Source organism: Gadus chalcogrammus, chromosome 3, assembly GCF_026213295.1.
Source record: "Gadus chalcogrammus isolate NIFS_2021 chromosome 3, NIFS_Gcha_1.0, whole genome shotgun sequence".
Taxonomy (NCBI): Eukaryota; Metazoa; Chordata; class Actinopteri; order Gadiformes; family Gadidae; genus Gadus; species Gadus chalcogrammus.
The window spans coordinates 24,801,674-24,814,847 of NC_079414.1; the positions used below are offsets into that span (position 1 = coordinate 24,801,674).

General features: G+C 51.4%; 1 protein-coding gene across 2 annotated transcripts in view; it reads left to right on the forward strand.

Annotated features, from left to right (window-relative positions):
* Positions 1-13,174, forward strand: part of rptor (regulatory associated protein of MTOR, complex 1) — a 142,879-nt gene that overhangs the window by 122,173 nt on the left and 7,532 nt on the right. The window contains exons 27-30 of one of the 2 annotated variants that reach the window (XM_056586914.1): positions 217-331; positions 440-564; positions 2,455-2,577; positions 6,906-6,953. In XM_056586914.1, coding sequence (XP_056442889.1) covers positions 217-331; positions 440-564; positions 2,455-2,577; positions 6,906-6,953 — 411 coding nt within the window. The remainder of the gene's footprint in view (positions 1-216; positions 332-439; positions 565-2,454; positions 2,578-6,905; positions 6,954-13,174) is intronic. The other variant, XM_056586915.1, reaches the window with a different exon arrangement.

Sequence of the window (13,174 nt, forward strand, 5' to 3'; positions counted from 1 at the left end):
ACACACACACACACACACACACACACACACACACACACACACACACACACACACACACACACACACTCTAATGGCAATGTGTTGCATAAAGACACACACACTAATGGCAATGTATTACATAAAACACACAGCTGCTCCAGAACATTAAAAACACCAAGAAGCCCTGTTGCATTGTGGGGGTTGTAGTCCAACTCCGCTTCCATCCTCTTCCCACAGGCATCTCTCGTCTCGACGACCAGATCTTCATCAACCGCAACCCCGGGGTCCCGTCGGTGGTCAAGTTCCACCCCTACAACGCCTGCATCGCCGTGGCCGACAAGGACAGCATCTGGTCAGCCTGAGACAGCCCCCCCCCCCCCCCCCGCATCGCCCTGTCCGTCTGTCCGTCCGTCCGTCTGGAGGCTAACCCCGGCTCTCTAACTGTCCCCTGTCTGTCCAGCTTCTGGGACTGGGAGAAGGGCGAGCGGCTGGACTACTTCTACAACGGCAACCCGCGCTACACGCGCATCACGGCCATGGAGTACCTGAACGGGCACGACTGCTCCCTGCTGCTCACTGCCACAGGTGGGGCGGGCACGCCCTTGCGCACACACACGCGCGCACGTACATGCAAACACCTGCTCACACACACACACACCTGCTTAGATATGTACATGTACGCACCTGCTCAAACACATGCGCACGCACATGCACACCTGTGCAACCACCTGCTCACGCACGCAATCACGTGTACACGCACACACCTGCTCACACACAAAAGCACACACCTGCTCAGAAACATACAGTACATGCACCCACCTAGGTTGATTTTGATAACATGACGGTGTCCAGTTGTATCGCAACAGTTTAGTTTTCGATACCAACTTTCTTTGAAAGACTTTTACTTTATATATCAAACAGGGAAACCACCTCAAAAAAACGAACGTTTCCAAAGACGTGGATCTTTTAAATAATGACACCCACTTAGCATAATCCCCCTCCTTCGCAAATGCAATTCTCTACACTATTTTAAGTATGGAATCTAAAATGGTGAAACTCCATTAGAATTTAAAAAATCTCAATACATATGCTAGGTTTTGTTGAAGGGCAGAGCATAAACTCGTCTTTCCCGGCGATATGAGGTTGAGGATTAAATCGATCGGTTTCTTTACCCAACCGTCAGATTTTTTCAGTTTTTCTCACTTTTTCCGAGTAGTTTCTCCATTCCATGGCCGTTATAAAAGGACCTTTTAGAACGAATGTCACCGTCGTATCAGTGAGTCACACTGCGTCTGTCCTCCCGTCTGCTCCCTGTGTGGCGGATCAGGCAGCCCTTCCACACAGCAGACACGACAAGGGAAAATAACGAGGCTAATAGGTGTTTAATAGGTTACCCCCCCCCACCACCACCACCACCACGACCATGGAAGTCCAGCCAGAAAGTTGTAACTTCTGAGAGGATATTTATAAAGAGAATAAATACATTCCATTCCAATGTCTAAATGTTATTAAGAAGTATTAGTACATCGCTCTTTTAAAGGGTGTTCTTTGTTGAATATGCTATTTTGTTATCATATCAGTGGCGCAAAATAGTGTTAATTGAACGATAATATCATGCGTCGCAATTACTTTGTTCGTTCCTTCATTTATTTGAGGTCAATAGTCACATCACTTTCGGGCGCTCAACCATGACATTAATTTAACCTACAAACACCTAACGAGTCACGAGTCAAACTAGACCCCGTGCTGACACACACACACACACCGAAACCTGCAGGTATTCCCCTCCAGAGGCTCCATTTATCAGCCAGCGCAAACAAGCATTACAAACATGCACGCAACATTAGTTTGTATACACAAACACATGCATGAATAATTAACCAATTACACGTTCTCTCACGTGACAATGGCTCCGGTTCCATCGGCCCATGGCCAGCGCGCTGTAATGAGATATATCGGGTTATACATCATGCTATTACAGATTTTAATTGGCTTTGTGCCGCCGAATATTGAGTCAGGCTTTTCCCTTCTACCATGTAGCGAGAATGCTACTATGAGGAGACAGAATAGATTGTGTTTGTGTGACCTGGACACATTTCAATGCTAAACGCCTATGGGTCCACATAGTGGTACATGCCTTCGTGTGTTTGTACATGTGTGCATTCATGGCCGTTTGACTTGGAATGTTTCTGTGAAAAAATTATTGGAAACCAAGTAAACGTATATGATCTACAATCTAGTTGTACTTATCATTCCAATATGAACCTCTTCGCTCTCGCTCTCGCTCTCTCTCTCTCTCTCGCTCTCTCTCTCTCTCTCTCTCGCTCTCGCTCTCGCTCTCTCTCTCTCTCTCTCTCTCTCTCTCTCGCTCTCGCTCTCGCTCTCGCTCTCGCTCTCGCTCTCTCTCTCTCTCTCTCTCTCTCTCTCTCTCTCTCTCCCTCTCTCCCTCTCTCCCTCTCCCTCCCCCCCCTCCAGACGACGGCGCGCTGCGGATCTGGAAGAACTTTGCGGACCAGAGGAACCCGGAGATGGTGACGGCGTGGCAGGGCCTGTCTGACATGCTGCCCACCACCCGAGGCCAGACCTCCAGCACACACAGTAAGGCCCCCCTTCCTGTAGCTACTCCGCCCGTCTCCCTGCCCTCCCTGCACCCTCCCCCCCCTCTCTCCCCACCGTCCCGTCCCGTCCATGATGGTCCTGTTCCTCCGTGCCGGTGTGGTCCACCCTGGTAGGGGTCCGACCACTTGGTGGTCTGACGGTGTTGCCAGATTGGGCCCGATTTCCCGCCCAATCTGGCAACCCTGTTTTCTGGGAAATCTGGCCCAATCTGGCAACCCTGGCTGCAGCATCTCTCTGCAGCATGCTTGAGCCAGGGTTGCCAGATTGGGCCAGATTTCCCAGAAAACAGGGTTGCCAGATGGCAACCCCTGCTGCAGCCAGGGTTGCCAGATTGCGTGGGAAATTGGGCCCAATCTGGCAACCCTGTTTGTAGCATCTCTCTGCAGCATGCTTGAGCCAGGGTTGCCAGATTGGGCAGAAAGTCTGGCCCGATATGGCACCAATGGCGTCCCCTCCGGTTCTACGTCTGGTTCTGTAACGTTTGTCTGCAGGCAGTGAACCAGCGGCCACCTGGGGTTACAGACGCCCTGCTCGGTGCGCACACTGAGACGGAGTCAGACCGGGTGGAGAAAGTATTATTCATAGAGAACAGCGGTGTACTCTCTGACCGCTGGCTCCCACTCACACCTCGTTTGTCACTCAGCCGCTGCCGCACACTGCTGTCAACTTTCTCCCTTTTCTACTAGGATCTCTCTCTCTCTCTCTCTCTGTCTCTGTCTCTGTCTCTCTCTCTCTCTCTCTCTCTCTCTCTCTCTCTCTCTCTCTCTCTCTCTCTCTCTCCCCCCGTCTCTCTCTCTCTCTCTCTCTCTCTCTCTCTCTCTCTCTCTCTCTCTCTCTCTCTCTCTCTCTCTCCCCCCCCCTTCTGCTTCTAGGTCACTGAGTTGTGTGATATGTGACAGTATTTTGAGCGTTGTTTGAGCGGCTCGTTGCTGTCCGGGGTTAATTCATCTGAAATGCCACATCGCAGGGTGGGAGACGCAGCATTATTAATACCTACTCACCACGTGTTGTCTCTGTGTTGGAGAATGTTAGGTAGGACGCGCTCAGCACAACTTTGCCAATTAGCATCACACACACACTGACACACACACACACACTGACACGCACGCACGCACACACACACTGACACACACACACGCACGCACACACACTGACACAAACACTGACGCACACACACTGAAGCACTGTCACTGACACACACACACACACACACGCATGCTGAGACACACTGACACACACACACACACACACACTGACACACACACACGCTGAGACACACACACTGACACACCCACACACACACTGACACACACACACACACTGACACACACACACACACACACACACACACACCCAGACACACACACTGCCTGTGGGTGGACAGGCCTCCACCACGAGGCTCGGTCGGTCCTCGTATAGACTGACACACATTAGGCTAATGGGAGGGAATGAGCTCCTAACTAGGGAGAGAGGCGTTGCGTGGACAGGGCAGGTGTCTGGCTGTGCAGGGGTTGGAACAAGCCACTGTGTTTCGTGTGTGTGTCACGATTGTTACCAGGCCGGTTCTCTAGAAGGACCTGCGGGGAGGTGACACACTTAACAAGCACGGCTGTCGAAGCCGTAGCACTCTCACTCTGACACCCAGAGAGAGATAGAGACACACACAGCACGGCCCTTCTCTGTCGCCGCCTCTCTCTCTCTCTCTCTCTCTGTCTCTGTCTCTGTCTCTCTCCTCTGTCTCTCTCTCGCTCGCTCGGCCCGGTTTTAACCCAGCTGGATGTTTGGACAGCTAATGAAGTCTAGTGTGGCCGCCAGCCCCCGATCCGGTCAGCCTGCCAGCTCAGTAGGTCGGCACCGCAGTAGGCAGAACTTCTGTCAGAACTGGGAGAATCAGAGTCTCGAGTATGGACAGACCGTATCGATGGCACAGAGTGTGTTACCACAGGGTGTTTAGACGTTTAACAATGTCCTCATCGGCATTGGTTGGACTGTCTTATTCATTACATTTACATTTCGGGCATACAGCAGAGCCTTAAATACAAGTACATTTGTCAGAAGAAAGAGAAACCTCAATTGATGCTGTCATACAGTCGGTACAATTGCTAGTGCCAAGCACTAACAATTGCTAAGTTAACTCATTCCCCGTATGCAACAAGATAGCTACGCAATGTGGAGTACTATTTTTAAGTGCCAGGATGTAAAAACATACGATAAGTTTGTACATTAAGTGCCAGGACCTTTACATTGTCATGCGACAACTCGCCCTGTAGGGTGGCGCTACATTGATACTACATGGTTATTCGCACGTCGTTCTAGTTGATACATGGACCAAGCAGCGTTCTTAAGCGGCCTGTAAGCACCTTGCGGACAACATTAAGATGCATAATTTCGTGACTTTGTTGGAACAAAACGGTGTGATCGCTGAGAAAAGGGCCACCATGATGATGGCCACGCATACGTTGTGCGTTAGGAAAATCAAGCCGGCAGTGATTTATTTTGATTCAGGTCCCGGATCCGATTATTAAATGACCTATCGCCATGGAGACCCCAACGGTCGGCACTCATGGAACGTTCGGTGACGAATCAGAAACCGCCCTGAATACAAACCGTTGGTCTGTTGGGAACCTCTTCTGTCCTGGCTACCATCAAAATAGATTATTTTGAAGTATTTTTGCTCGCTTTAGGCTGCGTGGATATTAAAAAACCAAAGATTGGGGTCATAAGACGAAAGTAGAATCATAACATCATTCAAAATGTATTTAAAGTTGACCTCATTTTTAAGCATCCGTCACAGTTGGAATGGAGTGATAAAAACTGCTTAATTAGCTCATGAACTCATGAATTATAATATTATAATTGCTAAGGCTCATCTGGGTCCAGCTAAAAGCTTCACCTGCTTCTCTCGGTATGGAGGGAGGGCGGTCGATGCTGAGATCATCGTGCCCAATTCACACCTAGAATCAGGGAAGGAAGACACACTTGAGTCCGCCATTAGATTGACGTCCTCTGTGGTACTTGTAGCCTGCTTACACAGCATGTCAGTGTTTCCCCCAGCACTGTATGGTTAAGGCGGCCGCCTCAACAACAATAGGGCCCCGCCTCGACTACCGTTGCATAAATAAATCCTCGACCACCTTGAAAATTCCCTTGGCTTTGACCACAGTAACGGAGGCTGAAACTGTGCGATAGCGACTCGTGCGGCACGGTGAAACGACGAGCAGCAGAGATGGCGTCATGGAAAGGTACCTCCTCTCGGAGCACCTCAGCTGTATCAGGTCATCTATACATCGGAGAGTTTCACAGCGGAGAGGGCTTGGTGGTGCATTCGGTTGTTGTGCAGCCGCTGCCAGAGATGTGTGACCAGGGCACCCGCATGAAAACATAACGCATAACAAATACACACACGTAACACATAATGTATCACACACATATACTAGCATGACAAACACATAACACACACACATCACAAACACATAATACACACACACATATATACACACACACACACACACACACACACACACACACACACACACACACACACACACACACACACACACACACACACACACCCCTCTCTCCTCCAAGTCCCCTGCCGTGTCTCCAGTGCCATGTGTCAGATCCAGCTTGTCCTCCTCATCGAGCCGTCCCAGGCCCCTGTAGTCCCCCCCCCCCCCCCCCTCATGTCAGTGTGATACTGCTCCCCCCCCCCCCCCCCCCTACATAAGAGTGCTTCACGAGGGCAGCCAGCATCCCCCCACGGCCCCTGAACAGAACGGATCCTCTTCCATAAACAACCCTCCTCCATTTTGTGTCGGCTGGCCAAAGCGCTCGTTAACTCTATTTTTTTCTCGCCGTTTGCGCTCGACATAAAAGGGGACCGGGACACGCGTAACGAGTCAACACATAAACGTTAACACCCCGTCATCCAATTAGCCACATCGGGGAGCCCCCTGGCCCCTCGTACCCTACTCCAAGCTCCGTCCCGGGGTGAAGCTCTTGATGTCTGATCCCTCTCTGATTAATGTCCTTTAGTGGGAAGGCCCCATGCTGGGCCGACCGCCGCCGCCGCCACCGCCGCCGCCGCCTCGTGTGTGCGTTTCCCCGTGTGTGCATCCTTTGGTGTGTGTTTGTGGGCATGCTGGCCAACAGGTTAGGCCGTGCTAACAGTTTACTGGCTTGGGCTGACGTGCTTCTGACCTTCCTATCCCCTCTTCCTCTCCACCCTCCCTCTCTCCTCCCCTCCTCCTCTCGCTGATCTGTGCCCCCTCTCCTCTTCCCTTCCTCCGTTTGCTTCTTAATCCCAGGTCTGGCCAGAAGGGTCTCCATCTATCTCGACCGCAGTAAACAAGGAGGTAAGTGCTGCTTTTATGTTTGCCTGTCCCTCTCTTTCTCTCTCTCTCTCTCTCTCTCTCTCTCCCTCTCTCTCCCCCTCTCTCTTTTTCTATCCATCCCTCTCGATGCCCATCTCGATCTCTCGCCCTCGCTGGCTCCCCCCCCCTGCGTGCAGCGCGCCATACGTTACTGCCATGTGAGCCATGTTTCATTTGCTTCCTGCCGGGTCATCCGGGGCCATCCCACGCCGTGGCTCCTCGTCTCTCCGTCCACTCGCCACTCCTCCGCTCGCCCTAAAGGCTCCTCTCTCACTCTCACCGGTCACCAACCTCTATAATCAGGTGTAGCATCAAGACCTTTCGCAGACCGCCTCGTATGTAAACGGTAATAACCACATAAATGCACATGAACGTTTAATATACCGTTTATTTTCCAACCGTTTTGAACACGATTATGACTGCGAGTTAAACGGTGGAAAGAAAAGGTCAGCAATGCTGTGTATGCTCCATTGTGTTTATTCAGCAAACATAAAGGGAGACAAAACATCACAATGGAAAACATCAGATGGAATGGATCAACAAGCCATAATACCAACTATTACAGCAAATTCATCTTTCAGTGGCCTCGGGTTCCACCAGTGGTTTGTCCACCACAGGTTGAGAACCCCTGCTCTACCACACTAAAGGACACGTCAGTGAGCACCGCAAGCTCGTCTTCTACACATTTGCCTCGTTGACGTCCTTGAGCAGGTCTGGTAAAACACGTCTGCTGTCTGGTGTAGCTTCAGTTACACTGGGTACACTGGGCGCTCATTGAGGTTCGTCGAAGTCCAGTCCAGATTTAAGAAGCGTCTTTTTTTACCTTTCATTGTTGAGCAAGACAGGAAAGAGAGGGGAAGACCTGCAGCAAAGGCCCACGGGCAGGAATCGAACCCCGGTCGCTTTGGTTAGGACGGGGCCTTAATGGTACGAGCTCTACCCGATGACCCAACGGGGGGGGGCACCGGGAAGTGTCTCTGAACGTTGCTTTATCTGCAGCAGATCCGAATGATTTCCCCTGCGTATGGAAGCAGAAACAGGCCCCGCCCTTCCCCAATCACTGCCTCATCAGCACGCCGTCTCTGGTGTAAATAGATGGGAGGCGTCCTCGCCTGGGGAGCCGATTGGCTGGCGTCCAACCAATCAAATTACAGCAGAGGAAAAGTGCTGAGGGAGGGGGGGCTCGCCATCCCTGCTGTGAAATTAGCACATCCCCTGTCTCACGAGAGACTGGTAGACCACATACTGAAGATGTGGGTGAGGTCTAAATAGGTAATTCTCACGAAACGCAAAGTTGAAGCGAGGAGAGAAAAGGATTGTGTGTGCAGAGGGGGTTATTAAGGGGCACTGTGGTTTATATGCAGAGATCAATATTAGGCATATGAGAAGGTTGAACATTGAAGTAATACAGGATAATGCCAGAGGGAATATTACCAAAGAAACACAAAAATACCAAGCAGTAGAGATTGGGTCTTAGCTGTGTTTGTTTTCGATCTACGAGACGCGCGCCCTCACACATGCAAACGTGCGCACGCACAACTGCACACTGTGGCGCAGGGACACAAGCTCATCAGTCCCGGTGCTGTGTTGGTTCAGGAGTCACAGGGGGGGGGGCTGTGTGTGGTGCCGGGGCGCCCATCGTCTCACACACTGGGGCGGGGGTAATTAGGTTGACGCAGATGTTCCAGGGAATGTCTCAATCTGACTCCCTGGGTTTTTACCCCTCTCTCTCTAATCCCCTCCTCCTCCCCGGCGGCGGCTCAGTCTCATAAGTTGTTGTCCTTCGTTGACATCTTTCTTAGAGTCTACCCCCCCCACCCCCCCCAACCCCCACCCACACCATCTCCCTCTCTTTAGTATCCTCTCTGGCTGAATGATCTGCGGAAGGGAAAGTTAAAGTAGGGCAGCTGTAGCTGGCTAGGCCTGCCGGGTGGGGACGCACTCTGGGCCCTGCTCCGAATTCCAGTTTGGTTCACTTGTCCGTCTCCCCCCTTATGGAGCTCTGGGAGGGAGGGAGGGGAGGGAGGGAGGGAGAGATGGGGGGAGAGAGAGTGGGAGGGAGGGGGAGGTAAAGAGAGAGAGAGAGGATGGGGGAGAGGGTGAGGGAGAGAGAGGGGAGGGGGAGGGAGAGGTAGAGGATGGGAGAGAGAGAGGGGAAGGTGAGAGGGAGGGAGGGAGGGAGGGAGGGCAAGCAAAGTGAAGATGATTACGCAAAAGAGAAGAGAAGGTGCATGTCAGAACTTTTCGCTGGCCTCGGATGCACAGCGGAGCCTTGGCAGGAGGCTCTGTGTGTTAGCTCATCATCACTTTTAAAGAGGGTTACAACAGTTACCGCAGTTCTTTGTAAGGGAACGACTGGTGCTTCAATATGAAGGTTAGCACCGTGGCCTGAACAAAATGGATGAGATCTAAAATGATGGCCAGAGATGAGACACAGAGACCAGCAGGTTCTGGTTGCCTGGGTCTAGTCTTGGTTCAAAAGGCAGTCTGCCATCGGTGTGGGCCAAAAGGTTTCGTCCAACAGAATGCCTGACACCTGCTTCAAAGGTCAGGGTTAGTGATTTTACCGGGGTGGGTGTGGTCAGAGCCAGCCCCACGTATTGCATCACCTTCTGAAAGGAGCTGAACCTTTCAGAACCTTCTAAGTGAATCCTGGGGAGGTTTATGGCTGGGATCCGGTGGCTTTTCAGTGCAAACCGAGGAAAGGAACTCTGAAAGGAGGGAAAACTGAGCAGAATGGGAAAAGGCTGCAGGTGTGTGTGTGTGTGTGTGTGTGTGTGTGTGTGCGTGTGCGTGTGTGCACGTGCACTTTCGAACGTCCGTCCTTGCACGTGCAATTCCACGAGACGCTGCGGCCCGATAGGCCCAGCGGTGAAAGCATTCCCTCCTGACAGCAGAGAGCGATAATTGATCCTCTGCACGGAATCCATTCTCCGAGCAGGAAGGAGGGGTCGCGTGATTAGATTGGAACTTGTAGCTGCAGTGCTGAACATTACAAGGAGGCATGCGGCCATCTCCATTAAAGCCCGTTGTCATGGTAACCTCAAAGAGGAACAAAGCAACTTCCTGCCCCTGCAGGGAGGGGGGCTCTTGTTTTCACCAACGGAGCGCTAGATGTACAGTGGTGTAACAGCGGAGGGACGAGGAGCTATTACTGAGGGCCGGGAGAGACAAACGGGCGCGTACAGGATGGCCCCGGGGGACCAGACGAGCGGGGCCTAATGGGCTCTCTGCGGCATCTCCAGGCGTTGTCCTGATATTGATTTCTGCGTGGGTTCCAGCGGACCCTCTCTGCTTCGCTGGAACCCGCTGCTTCCACTGCTCAGAGCAGGAATGTCTCGAACCCTCCCGGAAAAGGTTCTGGGATCTTTGGCATGGGGCATGTATCGCCGTAGAAACGTTGGTAGGGGAGAAATGTTTGAAGAATGTGAATGTTTTTTTTAACTACTTTCAATTTATATTAAATAATTTAATATAAATCTTTTTTTAATTATTGAAAGTTTAAATATTAAACTTTAAAGACCTTTCCAGATTAAATACCGAAAAAGGTGAGAAACACGAGGAGCAACACATTTATAATTTACAAATGTACTAATAACTACGTGCCAGTGGCATGTTTACGAATTCAGAAATAAATGTGAGTCATAATTAAACAATTTGGTAAAAATGTGTATAATGTGCCTCGTAATTCATTGCCCCTGCTTTGTGAATCATTAATTAACAGCTTGTTTATGACTAACAAACAAAAATGATAACACAACCTTAACTAAATCCCCTTTTAGGGCCTTCTCAGACTATTTACCGACAGCCCCCCTTTATTTCATCTGGAAGGAGCGTCTTTATCCTATAAGATAGAGCTTTGAAGCAGTCAACACTCGGGAGAGTCTTCTCCTTATCCTCCTGCCTTCCCATAATCACCCAGAACCCTCGCTCAGAGCTCAACACTTCAAAGGGAATGCCCTCTCTTCCACAGCCGAGCATGGCTCCGGCAACACTCGTCTGCGTCGGCGTGACGCATGAGGTCCGCTCCAGTGCGTCCGTCCGCGCCGCCGCCGCCCACACGGGGCTTCCCCCGCTTCCCCGCTTCCCACGCACAGAGCGCTGAGCAGACACTGATCATATAGAAAACCAATCCCCCGGCCTACAGAGCCTACGCAGAGAGGGTCCCCCCCCCGTCCAGAGCGGCGACGACGACGACGACGGGGTGGGGGGGCAGTAATGATTGGACACGGCAGGAGGGTCCGCGCCGACGGATCAACACAGAAATCGTGTCGCCCTCGTACTCCTTCCATGTCTCACATCCAGCCCCCCCCCTCGACGCACGACACACATCGCCACCGGTCAGACGTCGGTGTCTGCCGTTGTCTTCTTCCTAAGCCATCCCTTCCTCTGAGGGTGGATGCGGAGGCTTCTCGCGGAGAGTTTATGTGGGCACAAAGAGTGACACGTAGGCTCTCCTGTCGAGGAAGAGGAGATCCACGCCATCAAGGCGGTTAATGACCCTCCGGTGGATGCTTTCAGCACCGCAGCAAAAGAGGACCGCAGTATATAATTGAGGGGGATATGATAAGCCAGCAGTTGTTCTCTAACAAGGCATAAAGTGTGTGTGTGTGTGTGTGTGTGTGTGTGTGTGTGTGTGTGTGTGTGTGTGTGTGTGTGTGTGTGTGTGTGTGTGTGTGTGTGTGTGTGTGTGTGTGTGTGTGTGTGTGTGTGTGTGTGTGCACACGAGAGGAAAAAGAAGAATGTTGCACCAGTGGGGGAGAACACGCAGTGATTTGCACTTTGTGTTTTCCCAGAGCCACTGAAGATGTCAATTACCGACCCTGGCTGACCACATAATTGTTTTCCCGATGAACATGTACTGTAACTCTGTGGTGTGTCGGCTCTGGTCTCCCAGGGCTGGGATAGCCTTCCAGTGGTTCGGCTCTTATCGTTTGTCACCGGGCAGAAGTGTAGTCTTGCATAAAGCTCTCTCTAGGACTCCCCACACCAAGCTTGGCTCCACTTGTGAAGTTGCATTAGAACCATCCCCTGCGACCGCGGCCCACCCTCGTTCAGTTTGGTTCTCAATCGGAGGGGCTCTTCGTCATCAGGCTCCGCCTAGGACCCCCCTGCTGTGAGGAGGAAGGCCGGAGGGCTTGGAAGGGAAACCTGAAAGGGGCGATAACTTTAATAACAGATCAGGATGCACCGTTTTAACTCACTCTCACCGGGAGGACCATGGTTTTCCCTGCCTCGTCGTCGAGGGCCCGTACAAGCACGACTGTGAGACGGGGCTGCCTGGATGGATCAGAATCCGATATCGCCTTCCGAGCGGAACAGATGAGGTAGCGTCCCAGGCCGGGATTTTGCCCCGGAGCTACTAGTTAAATAGTTATTAACGACTAAAAGGATGAAATGAGTGGGAGGGAAAGATCTTATTTGAGAAGCATGCGCTCGCGACCATCACCGCAGGCCGGTTCACTCGTTAGTTTGGTTTCCCGTCGCGCTGATCCGAAGGGGGACAGGGTTTGTTAGACACGTCGTTGAGACTTTCAGCGGTGCCTCTGCCTTGCCCGAATCGTCAGATCGATCATTAGAGATGTTCCGGGGATAAAAATGATCGTCCCCGACACATTATTCAGATTCCTGAACTTGAGTATCGGCCGATGCCTAGTAAATAAACCGATACAGTGTCTAGCATTGTCACTACTAATAGCTATATTGAAGAGATCTCTTACGATGACGGCAATGTATAGTCGGTTCACTTACTGTCAAAAAAATCTTTTTTAAACATTTATAATTATAATAATGCATTTGTATTCTTCTAGTCAAGCGTGAGAATCTATGTTTTTCTGAACTTTGCTCGAGCGCCGTTAGGTCGGAGATGAAGCGCTTCCCATTCCAACTTTCCCCCTCCGACCCTGAACGAACGCAGCGTAACACGGTCGCGTTTGTGATAACAGAGTGTTTGGGGTGTTCTTTGCCTGTGTCGTAAATTAGCTAGCCACGTGAAGGTATCGGATCGGCCCAGAGACGTGCACACTCGCCGATACCGAATACTGCATTTTAGGCAGTATCGGAGGAGTTTCCGATACTGGGATGGGTGTCGGAACGACTGACCATCACATCACCGGGGCTGGGCTGATGAGGAGGGAACATGGAAGGCTCACACACCCCGGGCCGGACATTAATCCTGAGAAGCCCTGACCGTGTGATTCCCT